This window comes from Carlito syrichta, unplaced genomic scaffold (genome assembly GCF_000164805.1).
Source record: "Carlito syrichta isolate Samal-C Ts95f unplaced genomic scaffold, Tarsius_syrichta-2.0.1 Scaffold312739, whole genome shotgun sequence".
NCBI classification, from domain to species: domain Eukaryota; kingdom Metazoa; phylum Chordata; class Mammalia; order Primates; family Tarsiidae; genus Carlito; species Carlito syrichta.
Genome location: NW_007256835.1, coordinates 861,480 through 876,801, shown reverse-complemented (window position 1 = coordinate 876,801; position 15,322 = coordinate 861,480). Strand labels below are relative to the sequence as shown.

At 41.1% G+C, this 15,322-nt stretch overlaps 1 protein-coding gene across 1 annotated transcript in view; it reads left to right on the top strand.

Annotated features, from left to right (window-relative positions):
- The window catches only part of VPS4A (vacuolar protein sorting 4 homolog A), a 176,001-nt gene that overhangs the window by 138,006 nt on the left and 22,673 nt on the right, over positions 1-15,322 (top strand). The window contains exon 6 of the mRNA XM_021718565.1: positions 1,975-2,159. Within this exon, the coding sequence (XP_021574240.1) occupies positions 1,975-2,159 (185 nt within the window). The remainder of the gene's footprint in view (positions 1-1,974; positions 2,160-15,322) is intronic.

The window sequence follows — 15,322 nt, the reverse complement described above, 5'->3', positions numbered from 1 at the left end:
CAAAAAAAAAAAATTTTTTTTTTTTTTTTTGGTAGAGATGAGAGCTCACTTTGTTGTCCAGGATGGTATCGAACTCCTGACTCAAGTGATCCTCCCACCTTGGCCTCCCAAAGTGCTGTGATCACAGGTGTGAACTACTGCACCCGGCCATGAAATCTCTTAATACAAGCTTATTGTGGGGTTAATGGCTCACCTTCACTAGCTGTGATCACCTGATCTCACTCCACCGGTGACACCTGCAGGCAGAGATGCCCAATTGCATTGCACCTTCTCCAGCCAATACTGCAAGGACTAGAGCAGATCCTTGCTCTTTGAGCTCTTGTTTTCTAGACCAGAACTGATCCCTCTGTTCTCTTCAGATCTTAATATCCTTGACTGTGCTATATCTTTAGTAGTGTTAAGAGCATCAAACTATTTTCAAAACTATGACATGGTTGCCTTGATTGGGATCTGGCAGTTCTCCCAAATGCTTCAGCCATTCATTTAGAGATTATTGCATTGGATTACCTCTACAGGTAGTGAGTTTTATCCATGTTTACCTCCCTGCCCAGATTCCTTTTCCGAGAGTAACTAATATTCATAGTTCATTTTCCAAAACTCTTTCCTTTGAGTAGTGCTGAGAGGGACACTGCAAATATATAACCGTTGTTCTTTTTCACTGTGTCCTTAACACACAAGCTGCCTTGACTAATTGAATGCTTTTGCATATCCAGTGAAACAATACATTGGTCTGGGTATGATGGCATACTTGTTTAAAAGCCGTTCTTTCTGCTTGAACTGGCTAAGCAGAACTGAGCTCTGATCTGTAGGTGATTTTAAATTCAGTTCTCAGACAACTGTGTTCATTCCCAAGGCTCACAGCGTCTCTCACTCATAGCCCTGTACTAACAGCAAAACTGTGTTCCAGTGTTAGTGAAACAGGGACTTCACCAGTTTTGATAGAAGGCATTTGCCAGTCTTGATTGAAATTTGTTGTGTCCTCTTAATTTAGTTGTATCCTTTGCATTGTATCTTTGATAGGATTAACTGTATGACTTTTGCTGAATATAACCTTTAACTTTGATAAACATTATTTTTATCTTCTTCCTATGACCAAACCATGCCACTACCCCTGAAGGGCATCTCTGCCTTTGCTCTTATGGTTGTTCCTTCTTCTTGCTGAGTTGAATCCTTCTTCCTATTCCTCCCTGCCTATCCACTTCTGCCTACCCTTTTAGAGCCTATCTGAAGTCCTGCCTCCTCCAGGAAACCTTTCCTCAACTTTGACCTTACTCGGTTTGGTGTTAAATCATGTTCTATACATTCTGCCTTACATAGTTGGGGATTTCATGTTTATGCCAATGTGGTTATCAAGTTATTGCGATTAGGGATCATCCTCTTACTTCCCCAGTGCCATGCCCAGCTCACATATACTTGCCAGCACAGGTATTCAGTGGATACTCACTGAATCCGATGTCAAGGAGAGTTATGGTCATTTCTGTCTCATCTCATCAAGATGGTTAACTCCAGTGACCAAAACTAAACTCACGTTAGGAGGTTCCATATAGATTAGGCATCAAACATTCTCAAGAAAAGACTTTTTTTCCTTTTTTGGAGTCAGAAGAATCCTTTTCCACCTGATAACCAAAGTAGCAACTTTTTTTTTTTTTTTTTTGAGTTGGAGTCTCAATGTGTTGCCCAGGCTGGAGTGCAGTGGCAAGCTCACGGCCACTGCAGCTTCGACCTGCTGGGCTCAGGTGATCCTTCCGCCTCAGCCTTCCAAGTAGCTGGCATATACCACCATGCCCGGCTAATTTTTTATTTATTGTAGAGATGAGGTCTCATCAAGTTGCCCAGGCTGGTGTCTAGCCCATGGGCTCAAGCAGTCATCCTCGCACCTTGGCCTCCCAAAGTCCTGGGATTATAGGCATGAGCCACCATGCCCAGCCCAAAGTAGCAACTTTTCTAATGATGTCATTTGCTTGTCTTCAACAGGCTGCATGTTAAATGGCCAAGAAGCAAGACTCACTATCCACTATGAAAATGGGTTCACTATCTCCAGGGAAAATGGAGGCGCCAGCAGCATATTGTACCGCTACCCCTTTGAAAGGCTGAAAATGTCTGCTGATGATGGCATCAGAAATCTGTATCTGGATTTTGGTGGTCCTGAGGGAGAACTGGTAAGAGTGTTTCTGAAAAACATGTTTATCCTAATAGGTATTCTCTTTCCTTCTCATCTTACCTCTTGCATAGAAAATTACAAATTGATATTCCATTTGGAGCCAAGAAATTGTTCTTTGGTTTTCAAGATGGTATTGGGTTTGAAGTGGTTTTTTTTGGGGTTTTTTTTTTTTTTGAGTCAAAATCTCACTCTGTCGCCCAGACTGGAGTGCAGTGGCTGCTCCCAGCCACCTCAGCCTCGACCTACTGGGCTCCGGCAATCCTTCTGCCTCAGCCTTCCAAGTAGCTGGAACTACAGGCATGTGCTACACGCCTGGCTAATTTTTTTTTTTTTTTGAGTTGGAGTCTCACTCTATCACCCAGACTGGAGTGTAGTGGCCGCTCCCAGCCACCACAGCCTCGACCTGCTGGGCTCCGGCAATCCTTCTGCCTCAGCCTTACAAGTAGCTGGAACCACAGGCGCGCACTACCACACCCAGCTGATTTTTTGATTTATTGTAGAGATGAGGTCTTGCCAAGTTGCCCAGGTGGGTCTCGAACCCACAGACTCAGGCAATTCACCCACCTTAGTCTCCCAAGGCGTGGCATTACAGGCTGAGCCACTGAGCCCAGCTATTAATTTTTAATTTATTGTAGAGATGAGGTCTCCCCAAGTTTCCCAGGCGGGTCTCGAACCCGCGGGCTCAGGCAATCCACTCACCTCGGCCTCCCAAAGCACTGGGGTTACAGGCTGAGCCACCAAGCCCGGCCTAGGTTTGAAGTTTTGTTGTTGTTGTTTTTCTTTTCCCACATTAGGAGGCTATTCCTTTTCCTAAAGTTTTATTTTGCTTGGCATGGTGGCTCACGCCTGTAATCCAGCACTTTGGGAGGTTGAGGTGAGAGGATTGCCTGAGCCCAGCAGGTCGAGGTTGCAGTGGCTGTGAGCATGCCACTGCACTCCAGCCTTTTTTAAAAAAAAAAAAAACAGATTTTTTAAAAACAAAAATAAGATATACAATACTAAAACTGGCAAACTCTAATAAATAAATTATATCCATTACTATTATTAGCAATTAGTTGGAATAAGAGAGTTAAGAGTAATGAAGTGATTTGGTTGCAACAGAAACTCTGCTGATCAGGAAAAAAGAAACATACATCCACACAGCCGGCTTTTTTTTTTTTTTTTTTTTTTTTGGTCTCCTTTTTCTCATAACTCATAGCTCACTGCAACCTCAAACTCCTGGTCTCAAGTGATTCTCCTGTCCTTAGTCTTTCAAGTAGTTGGGACTATAGGCATACAACACTACATGTGGCTAATTTTTATTTTTTGAAATTTTTGTGGAGACAGGGCCTTTCTATCTTGTCTAGGCTGGTCTTAAACTCCTGGCCTCCAGTCATCTTCCCACCTCAGCCTCCTGAGCAGTTGGGACTATAGGAGCATGCCAAGCTCTAGAAATCTTATTCTATTTACTTTAGTTGGGGGTCTCACTCTGTTGCCAGGCTAGAGTACATTAGCATGATCATGACTCACCGTAGCCTTGACCTCCCAGACTCAGGTGATCTTTCTGCCTCATCTTCCCAAGTAGCTGGGGCCATGCCCAGCTAATTTTTTTTTAATTTGTAGAGATGAGGTCTCCCTATGTTGCCTAGGGTGGTCTCCAACTCCTGACTCAAGCAGTCCTCCTCCCTTGACCTCCCTGGTATTATAGGCATGAGACACCGTGTCTAACCTAGAAATCTTAGATTAAATGATGAACATTTAGAAGATTATGGATAGGCCGTGGTCCAGGGCTTTACAAAGGTATGGGCCATTAGTGAGAGTTAACTCCTTCTGTCTATTAAATTAACCAGTTATTACTATCAGTTGCCATTTTGCAAGATATTAAATGATTTCTGCTAGTTACATATTTTCAACCCCTGCTTTATATTTAATTTGTTTCTAATAAGTTTTTGTTGTTGTGTTTTAAGGCATAGTTAACTAAACTGAGTCCTTTTCCTGGTATCTGTTATCAGTGCCAAAGATTGACTAATCACTTGACACATGCAGTCTGACCCCAGGTCTCTTCATTCATCTGGTGACAGCTGTTTACATTGGAGGCCTGTGCTTAAGAGAGTATAACTAGCCAGGCTCGGTGGCTCAGCCTGTAATCCCGTGCTTTGGGAGGCTGAAGTGAGTGGATTGCCTGAGCCCGCGGGTTTGAGACCCGCCTGGGCAACTTGGCGAGACCTCATCTCTACAATAAATCAAAAAAAAATTAGCCAGGCGTGGTAACGCTCTCCTGTAGTTCCAGCTACTTGGAAGGCTGAAGTGGAAGGTTCGCCGGAGCCCAGCAGGTCGAGGCTGCGGTGGCCAGGAGCAGCCACTGCACTCCGGTCTGGGTGACAGAGTGAGACTCCAACTCAAAAAAAAAAAAAAAAAAAATTCGCCAGGTGTGGTGGCAGACACCTCTAATTCCAGCTACTTGAGAGGCTGAGATGGGAGGATCACTTGAGCCTAAGAAGGTGAGGCTGCAGTGAGCTGTGATCACACCTCTCCAGCCTGGGCTATAGAGTGAGACCTCGTCTCAAAAATAAATTGTTATTTCCTCCACAAACCTAATAAAGGGTGTCAAAGATCACACCCTTGGCCAGGCACAATGGCTCATGCCAGTAATCTCAGCATTTTGGGAAATCAAGGAGGGAGGATAGCTTGAGGCCAGGAGTTTGGAAAGTCAAGGAGGGAGGATAGCTTTGAGACCAGCCTGGGCAACATAGCAAGACCCTGTCATTACAAAAAAAAAAAAGCAGAAAAATTAGCTGGGAGTGGTAGTGCATGTCTATAGTCCCAGCTACTCTGGTGGGAGGATCACTTGAGCCTAGGAATAGGAATTTGAGGCTTCAGTGAACTATGACCGTGCCACTGTACTCCAGCCTTAGTGAGAAGAGTCAGACTCTATCTCAAAAAAAACCAAACCCTCACACCAGTATTAAATTATGATATGGAATAACCTTACTTAATAGGACACTTTTGTATGTGGCTTTAAGTTCCTAAGAGTTTCCATGGCTCTGACACATTCTTTATCTAGTAAGTTCTTTTTAAAAAGTAGGACATCAAGCCGGGCTCGGTGGCTCAGCCTGTAATCTGTGCTTTGGGAGGCTGAGGTGAGTGGATTGCCTGAACCCACGGGTTCAAGACCCACCTGGGCAACTTGGCGAGACCTCATCTCTACAATAAATCAAAAAAATTAGCCAGGCATGGTAGCGTCTGCCCATAGTTCCGGCTACTTGGAAGACTGAGGCGGAACCTAGCAGGTCGAGGTTGCAGTGGCTGGGAGCGGCCACTGCACTCCAGTCTGGGTGACAGAGTGAGACTCCAGCTCAAAAAAAAAAAATAGGACATCACATCTAAATTTGTTTATTTTGCCTCTTGGTTGATTAAATTGTATATGGTAGTGATAATTAATATCCTTTCTCCACAGACCATGGACCTGCACTCTTGTCCAAAGCCGATTGTATTTGTGTTGCACACATTCTTGTCGGCCAAAGTCACTCGTATGGGATTGCTTGTATGAACAGCAAAATACAAGAAAAGAGCCTTGACTGTCTCAAGAAGTATTTCCACCTCAAAAAAGAAAAAAGCACAAAAAGAAAGCTCTTAGCTCTCTCCTCCAGCACAGTGCCTTCCCAAGGACCTGCAAATCACTGCTGAACCATAACCGTGTTTAAAGAATTTCACAATCTACCTTTCACAAACTACCTTGGCCAGAAATTCTAGGACTGTAATAAGCTCCAAAATGAAGCTGTTGATTTCGTGTCTTGTTTCATAATGTGGTTTATAAGTAATTAGATTTATTTCCTCTGCTAAAAAGGATGGCTCAGCCTTTTCCTTTTGGGACATAAACAAATAGCCAAGAGTTGTTTTCTTTTTCTTCTTCCTGTAGGATCTGGGTTGGGTTTATCCTTGATCTCATTTAGGATGACTGTCCTTTCCCAGGTGCTAGTTTGCAGCAGCCTGTTGCTTCCTATTTATTCCAGATAAGCCATGTGTCTTGCTGCAGTTGACTGTCCCCACGAGCTCCTTCCACCCCAGGCAGTCCTTGAGTTGCATCACCAAAGGGTTCTTCCATCTGTCCTGGCTCTCACTACATCCCACCCTGGCCATTACATTCCCCTTATCTTGAGCTTTTCCAGTCTTAAGTGCTATCTTTAGGACTTAAAACTTGCAAAACTTGATTTGCCTTGCCCTCCACTCCCTTTCTAGTGGTGACCAAGTTGAAAACCAGCTGCTTTGAAAGAAGAGTTTTGCTTGGTTTATGTTTTTCTGATTTTGTTTTTGGTAGGAGCCAGGGTATATTGTAAGATTTATTTTAAAAGAAAATCCTCATCTTAGACGAAGCCATTTTTATTGCTTACCAAATGTGCCTTTGGTTAGGGTTAGTGGAGCTTTACTAGTCACTATTTGAGTAAGTGGAAATCACTGCCATCCAGGGACATCATCTATTGTAGTTTTGAGGAATAGTCTTTTTCATTTTCCTTAATGGCATCTTTTCTAGTGGGCAGATCTCTTTGAGGAAGATAAATCCTGAAAAGCAAGATTGCTTGAAGAATAGACTTTGTGGGTAAAGTCAGTTCTTCAGCACAAACATCATGTTGAACTGCTTTGGGCTGTGTGAGCCTACACAGCATCCTGGCTGGGGCCCTGTCCCTTTGTGGCAGCAGTGAGACATGGACAAGCAACTGCTAACTCAAAACTCAGTGTTGGCTTTATAATGCATCCCTCAATGGGCAGGGAGATGAGACCGTGGAACAGCTACCTGCGTTTTGTTAAGCATTGCCAGATGTCATCACTGGGACATAGTAGCAGTAAGATTGCTGATTTTGTGGTATTGGAGAATCACACTTAGCTTGTTTTTCCTAGTTTTGAAGGAGGTTTATATCGGAAAACATTAAAAATAGTATAATATCTGCATAAAATGTCAAGAGAAGGCAGTATGGCTTGGATGTTCTTGATGCTCTCTGAAGAAAGGTCTAGGAATAGTTCTCATTTACTAAATTTGTCAGGCGTGCCATAAAAGGATGTGAGCACTACCGAGGGTAGACTCCGAATGGGGCAGGACAGTGGGGGGAAACACACTTGGATATGCAAAATATGAGCCATTTGGTTTCAGTGCAGACTGACCCAAGAAGAGAGAGTTCTGGTTAGCACTGAAACCCTGTTGTCCTCCCCACCTGTAAGTCAGTCCGCCTTCCCCATGTACAGCGAGGCCAACAATTTGCAGAGGTTAGGAGAGAAGCCTTTTCTTGGAAGTTAAAATTTAGACAAGAATATGTCTTTCAGGAGTTTTGAAAATTCATAAACCTAAGATTGATTCCATCCTAGATCAATTTTTACTTCAGGGAAGAAAAAAAATGTCTTGGAGATCCAACTGTGATTTCTGGAAGCCAAAGTTCAACACTTAATACCCTCAGATAAGAGAGCTTGGATTCTCTTTGCTATGAGAGCATTACTAATAATAATTATTTATAATAATGAACAGTGCATTCACAGGCTTTAGCAGCAAAGCCATTTGGTTGAGGTTTTCTGTGTTAATGTGAAAGGCTAAACCACTGAGATTTTCAGGGGAACTTTTGAGCCACCTTGCTTATTAGTTACATGAAGAAGATGTAAAATAGAGATAACGCAAATGTGAGTGAGAGAGGCAGGGCATGTGTGCACTTCAGTTCATTTTGGTCAAGCTTAAACTCCTGTGCATAGCACTGAGGTCCATGGAGTTTTAATAGTATCTTCTGAGTCTTGATGTTAAGCAAAGTATATGGGAGGTGTTCTTTGTCTACAAGCAGCTCCAAGAGCAAGAGCCCTTAAGCTGCTTGCTTTATATACTTTAACAGCTTTTCAATCATGGGTGACCAAGGTTCTTCTTCAATTAAATGTGTTTGTGGGATTTTCAAACCACAAATGAAGTGCTTTCTAATGTATGGGACGCCTTGATAAAAATGTATTTTGTATTTAGATGCCAAAATATGGCAATTATTTTCAAATGACAACTAAAAATGGGCATTTTTGATATTCCACCTCTTTTATAAACCCAACTAACTTTTTGTTTTGAAGTAGGAAAATTGTTAAGGACGGTGTGGGCTCCTGAGTGTAGCATGAAAAGGAAATTGCAGAGTAGTGCCCCCATTCAGATGGACCACTTCCTGCACCCCCTGAGACCTGGGGCTTAGACATCTTCTCCACATTCCACACAGATGCCTAAAAGCAGCCAGTTGGTATATAAAAAGTTCCTTCTCTTTCCCTAAAATTTCTCTCCATAAAAAAAGGAAAGGAGCAAAAGAAAAAGCTCAATTTTTCTTTTTCTAAAAAAGTGTTAAGTCCTTTCCTGAAGTCATCAAATAAGCCTTACCTAGAAATTAGTATCTAATATTTTACATGAAGAAATACTTAAGTGTATGTTTATACAGTATTTATTAGTTGTAACTGTAAACTCACCTACCTAGTAGATAGAGTTTCAGGTTAAATATTGGAACCTACATAGGCAATCAAAAATACTACTTTAAATGTCACGCCTATTTTAAAGCCATGTTTTAGCACTTTGTAGGCAAAGGAAAGTCTGATAGTGCCTGTTTTTAATCATCTGTACTTTCATAAATTTTGTTACTAAAAATTATTGTGTGGCAGGAGAGATTGATTTATTTATTTCTTATATTTTTATAAGCACAAAAAATCCAAACAACAAATGGCTGTTATTAATTATTTGTTTCCTATTTTATCCTCCTAAGCAGAACAGTAACAAAGCTTTTTCCAGCTGATTAAATGTATTTGGCTAATAAACCAGAATTTATCGAAAAAAAGCTGTGTGGAATCCGGACAAGATTATGTTTCTCCTAGAGACAGGTTTCATTATAAATGGTTTTGATGGACAAAAGAAAAGGTTATGATCGTTTTTCAAATTTTGTGAGAAATTCCAGGTCTTCTTGCTTAACTTATATGCATGTAGATATATTTGTTTGTTCTCAAAGCCATGAATGCATCTCTGTTCTTATTTTTTAATGCAAATTACCTTGTATGCTGCTATGCAAATTCTATTAAAAGCCCTACCTGCTTAAAGAGTTAAACATTTTTTAAACTTTCAGGGAAGACCTGTAGACTCAAGCACTTTCTCTGCTTTTTTGTATCTAATCTTGGACACTTATGCTGAATTATGTTCTTATTATTTTCACTGGTTATAAGCTATTGATTGTACATAATATTTAAACTCCAAATATCCAGCATCTATTTCCATGTGGCTGCCATTGGCTGTTGATACCATGAATGAAATGCTGGTTAGAAAGCCAAAGGTCTTTTTTCAGTCCCTAATGAAGTAGTAAAATGCCTGTTTCTTTGGTCTCAAAAAGACTCGCTCTGGTCAAATCGAATGTCTATGTAATGAGAAGAAACTTATTTAAATTTGGGATTCTGCTTAAACTTTAAGTTGAATTTGGCAATACCCATATCCATTATTTTTATATATCTCTATAAGGTTTGATATGTGCCAGGTGGTATTATATTCTACTTCTAGTTTGGTGGCATTATATTCTACTAATTCACTTACAGTTAAATTTTGGTTGCTATTGTGGCTTTTCTTTTTCCTACTGAAGATGGAAGTAGAGGCATCTGCCATCTCCTACTGTTCTCTCTTTATGTTAATTGCTTAGTAATCTAGAATTATTTTTACTTTACACATACTGTCCTTAAAAACCAATTGTAGTAGTATACACTCACCCCCCCGTCCCCCCCGTCTTTTTAAGCTACATCTTTCACTGTGCTGGATACATAGACACTCAGTAAATGTGTGATGATAGGTAGTTTTAAAATAATTATGCTGTATATCAAGATTATGTATTTTTGAGCAATATAGTTATTGCTATGCTGTAGACGTTAAGTGGAATTTATTTTACACTAGTATTAGACTGCTTAAGTGGCTAATTTGAAACCCTTTAAACAAAAGAAAACAAAACAAAAACATCTAGCAGATCAGTGATACAAGTTTATTAAAGGATAGAATTTCAAGGTAAGAGTGAGGTATAGTAAATAGGCACATAGAGCACATTTGTCTTCTTGTCTCTTTTTGACAGTAGCCAAACTGCCAACTAGAAGCCTGGTTGTTATATAGTAACTCAAAAGAATATTTTAACAAGATTTATTCTTTTGTTTCAAGTAAACTTGAGCTTAATCTCTTGCCGCCTCTATTCTTCCTTCCCACTTTGGGTGATGGAACCAAAGCATATTCTTGTTTTAGAAGTAAATCCAAGGATGGGCTGGTACCGTGGCTCACACCTATAATCCCAGCACTTGGGAAGGCCGAGGTGAGAGGATTGCCTGAGCCCAGGGGTGTGAGAACAGCCTGGACAACTTGGAGAGACCTCATCCCTACAATAAATCAAAAAATTATTGTGCTTATAGTTCCAGTTACTTGGAAGCCTGAGGTAGAAGGATCGCCTGAACCCAGCATGTCAGGGCTACAGTGGCCATGAGCGGGCCACTGCACTCCAACCTGGGCAACACGAATAAGACTCCAACTCAAAAAAAAAAAGAAGTAAATCCACATTTAATATAATACATAAATATGCCTTTTACAAACTATCACTTGCTCTTAAATGAACATTTGATTATATTCAACAAAAAGCTACCATATAAACCACAATCCTTAATTGTCCCTTTTAATTAAAACTAAAAACAGAGAAATAATACTTCATTATATTGTAAGATTAGGAATCTTGATTATATTTCTAATCTCTGAGTACCTTTCCCAGTTTTGCATTGACACAAGTGCCTTTTAGTTTCTGGGTCCCTCTTCATTCCAATTATATGTGTACTTGGAGCCTAATCACTGTCATCTCTCCCAAAGTGATACAGGTCTTTCTCATAAACCTACATAAAAGATTCTTTGAGAACTTGGAGCAATTTTGAAACTGCAAGGCTAATTAATAAAATATTCATATATTCTGTCACCTACTAAGCATTTATTAACGTATAGTTCAGCACCAGGCATTCTGAAGGGTCAAAAGAAACTTCCTGCCCTCAAGTAGTACATAATCCATTATTTCTCAGTCACACTATGCCATCTGTTTATCAATCAGTAGTTAAACAATTAACCACTTTATATTTTTACCAAAGTATCCTTATAATTCTGCTTATCTGCATCTGGCAAACTGGAAAATGTTTAAAGGATGCCCAAACTTTGATCCACGCCAACATAAAAGGACTCCAAGTACATTTAAGGAGGTCAGTCTTTTCATCATGTGTGTTATATTTTTTTTAGTTGGAACCTCACTCTGTTACCCAGGCTGGAGTGCAGTGGCAAGCTCACGGCCACTGCAGCCTCAACCTGCTGGGCTCAGGCGAACTTTCTGCCTCAGCCTTCCAAGTAGCTGGAACTACAGGTGCACACTACCACGCCCAGCTTATTTTTTGATTTATTGTAGAGACGAGGTCTCACCAAGTTGCCCAGGCTGGTCTCAAATCCCTGAGCTGTCTCAAATCCCTGAGCTCAGGCAATTCTCTCCCCTCGGCATCCCAAAGTGCTGGGATTACAGGCTTGAGCCACCACACCCAGCGATTTTTTTTTTTTTAATGCAAGATCAGACTTTAGTTTGGGAAAGAGAATGATATACAGTATCCTTTGTAAGATAAATCACAACAACAAAAATTAAGCTACATTGCCCAAAGTAGATCAATGGTAACATCTTTTTTAAACTACAAACAACAAAGCTAAGGGCATATTTCATCAAACCCCATTTAAAAATTTTGCTGACCTAGTCATTTCCACACTTAAACTATTTAAGCATCTCCTTTGCTGAAAGTTCTTATCACATGGTAGATGAAGTATATCTCCATTAATGAGAAACCAAAATGAAGATATTTAAAACTTAGCGACATTCCACTTGTTCAAGAACACTGGCATTCAAACTCAGTGAAAAGAGCACCTAGAGAAAATAAGAGAGACTGATTGAATTTTTCCATAATGTTCATAGAATAACAGTCCCTTTCCAGCTTGCCTTCCATCTATCACTAGGGTCAGCTTTTCAGGCAACACCTTAGTCATGCCCAGGAAGTACCTGGACATGATTGTGATTGGACTGGCATAGGGAACCTAATCAAATAGGCTTCTTCCACTTTGTTTTCAAGTGTCCTGGAGTTGTACACCAAAATTAGGTCATGCCTTCAGTGTCTTGGTTTTTACTTTGAACCTACCCATTGACAATCAAGGTGCTAATGATTGTATATTACTGAAACCAGCACATGAGTATTGTCTTGTAAGTGTCCGTTCCTCCTAGACTGGAAGAAGTACTTTCCTCCTATCTCATTCTTGTGAAAGTAGGTGTCAGTTATGTCTTTTCACTTCTGTGAATTAATAGAATTTAGAGGAGAGGAAATGATTTAAACTAAGTTTCGGATTTGGCACAATCATTCTCAATAATATTCTTCTCACCTTGTAGCAAATCTGTCCTTATCCTAAGAACTGGATTCAGATTTTTGCCTTCACTATAGCACTCTAGCGCTATGTTTACAATCTGTTGGATGAGTTCAGCATTAAAATACATTGGTGCCCAAAAAATCTGTTTCCTTTTTGGTACCAGACCTGAAGTCTTTTAGAAGATAATGTGGAAAGCCACTACCTATTGAAGGCCTATTTTGGCTTATCTGTGCAAACTCTGATGTTTCCCGCTTATATGTATTCTTTTCCATATTGCTTTCATTTTTCTGAAATATAAAGACTTAGAAAGCTAGAATCATACTTATATAAATAATTAAAAGTATAGGATATTCTGTTTTTTTCTTTCCTTTTAGAACCCTGTGTTTAAACAAGATTTAAATCTTGTTTAAAATTTAAATGTCAAATCTTCTGAATACCAAAATCAAAAACCCAAGGCATAAAACAGGGCAGTATTTGTGTTCTTAATTTTTAAAAAGCTTTATGTATACTCTATAAATAAAGATGCATAGACAACACTTTCCCTTGAGTTGCACATCAACATATAGCACTGTACATTACAATGAAAATTTGTAACTTAAGGGTATTATATATAAATACATATATACCTTTGTAACCTTTATACTGTAAATAAAAAAATGCTTTTAGACTTGTATTTTTTTTCATTGTTTTAAGTGTTGAAATAGTTTCAAACCTATGGGAAAGTTTCAGAAACAGTAAACAGAACTGCTGTATCTCCTTCACTCAGATGTCCCAGGTATTAACATTTTACCACATTTTTTCCAAAACCTGACATGATACCTTATCCCCCTTAAATTCTCTACTGTGAACCTCCTAAAAACAAGGTCAGTCCCTGCATGCCACCGTACCGCCCTCCCAATCAGGAAATCTACATTGCCACACTACCACCCCCTCTCCAGACCACATTCAGATGACGCCACCATCCCAACCATGTCCCCTTCTTTATGGCCCAGGACCCCATACAGCACCACTTGTTGCCTCTCGTCGTCGTGTCTTATCAGTCTCACTGGCTGGACCCGTCCCTCAGCCCTGTCCTAATTCTCATGTACCTGAGAGTCTCAGAGCACAGTTCTTCATTCTGCAAGACGACCCCTCCACCTGGCTTTAGCTGGCATTGCCTCAGGACCAGACCAGGTCGTGCACTCTTGGCAGGGATGCCACAGGAGGGATGCCGTGCTCTCCTCAGTGTATCAGATCAGCAGGCACATGATATTGACACATTCCACCACTGGTGGTGGTAACTTCAATCATCCCTCAAGTTCCTGTCTCCATCGGTTTCCTCTTTGTATTTGAAGCATTTTGTAGGGAGAGACATCATCAAACCACTCCCTCCAGCCTTACTACCCATTGAGCTCCCGTCTGTATGGAGTATACCACTGTGTATATGGTATATACTCTATACCACTGTAATGGTTGCCAAAGGTGATTATTATTCCTTCTGCGTTCATTAGTTGACATTTTACCAAAATCAAGAACTTTCCTTTCTTCCCGATAATTGATTGATATTGAAGATTGATGGATTTCTGTTTTTTGCTGTTGTTTTTGTTTTTTAGTTGGAGTCTCACTCTGTCGCCCAAGCTGGAGTGCAGTGGAATGCTCACGGCCGCCCTGCATCAACCTACTGGGCTCCTGGTCATCCTTCCGCCTCAGTCTTCCAAGTAGCCAGAACTACAGGCATGCGCTTCCACGCCCAGCTAGATTCCTGTTTCTTAAATGTATTTTAATGCCATGCTTATTTTGATGTCCAAACCATTCTGAATTTGGTCAGTGGGAGCCACTTCAAGCTAGTTACTATGTTTTTTTATATACTCCCATCATTCTGTAATTTATTTTATTTTATTTTTTTTGAGACAGGGTCTCACTCCGTTGTACAGGCTGAAGTGCAGGGGTGCGATCATAGCTCACTGCAACCTCAAACTCCTGGCCTCAAGCAATCCTCCCAAGACCTCCAAAAGCACTGGGATTACAAGCATGAGGAACTGCACCTGGCCTTTTTAAACATTTATTTCTGGAACAACAAAGGCTAATTTTGTATTATCTCTGTTCCAATCCTGTAATCAGCCACCTTTCCATGAAGTTCTGCGGTTTTTTGTTTTGTTTTGGTTTTGAGTTGGAGTCTCACTCCGATGCCCAGGCTGGAGTGCAGTGGCACGTTCACGGCCACCGCAGCCTCAACCTGCTGGACTCAGGCAATCCTTCCGCATAAGCCTTCCGAGTAGCCAGAACTAGAAGTATGATACCACGCCCGGCTAAGTTTTTTTTTGTTCTTTTTTTTTTTTTTTAGTGTTGGAGTCTCACTCTGTCACCCAGGCTGAAAGGCAGCGGCACGCTCACGGCCACCCCTGCATCGACCTGCTGGGCTCCAGCGATCCTTCCGCCTCAGCCTTCCAAGTAGCCGGAACTACATGCAGGCGCTGCCACGTCCAGCTCATTTTTTATTTATTGTGGAGACGTGGTCTTGCCAAGTTGCCCAGGCTGGTCTCGACCCGTGAGCTCAGGCAATCCACTCACCTCGGCCTCCCAAAGTGCTGGGATTACAGACTGAGCCACCGTAATTTTTTCATTTATTGTAGGGACAAAGTATCGCCAAGTTGCCCAGGCTGGTCTCGAACCCCTGGGCTTAGGCAATCCTCTCGCCCTGGTTCCCCAAAGTGCTGGGATGACAGGCTTGAGCCACCTCACCCAGCCTTTGTTTTTTTTTTTTTTTT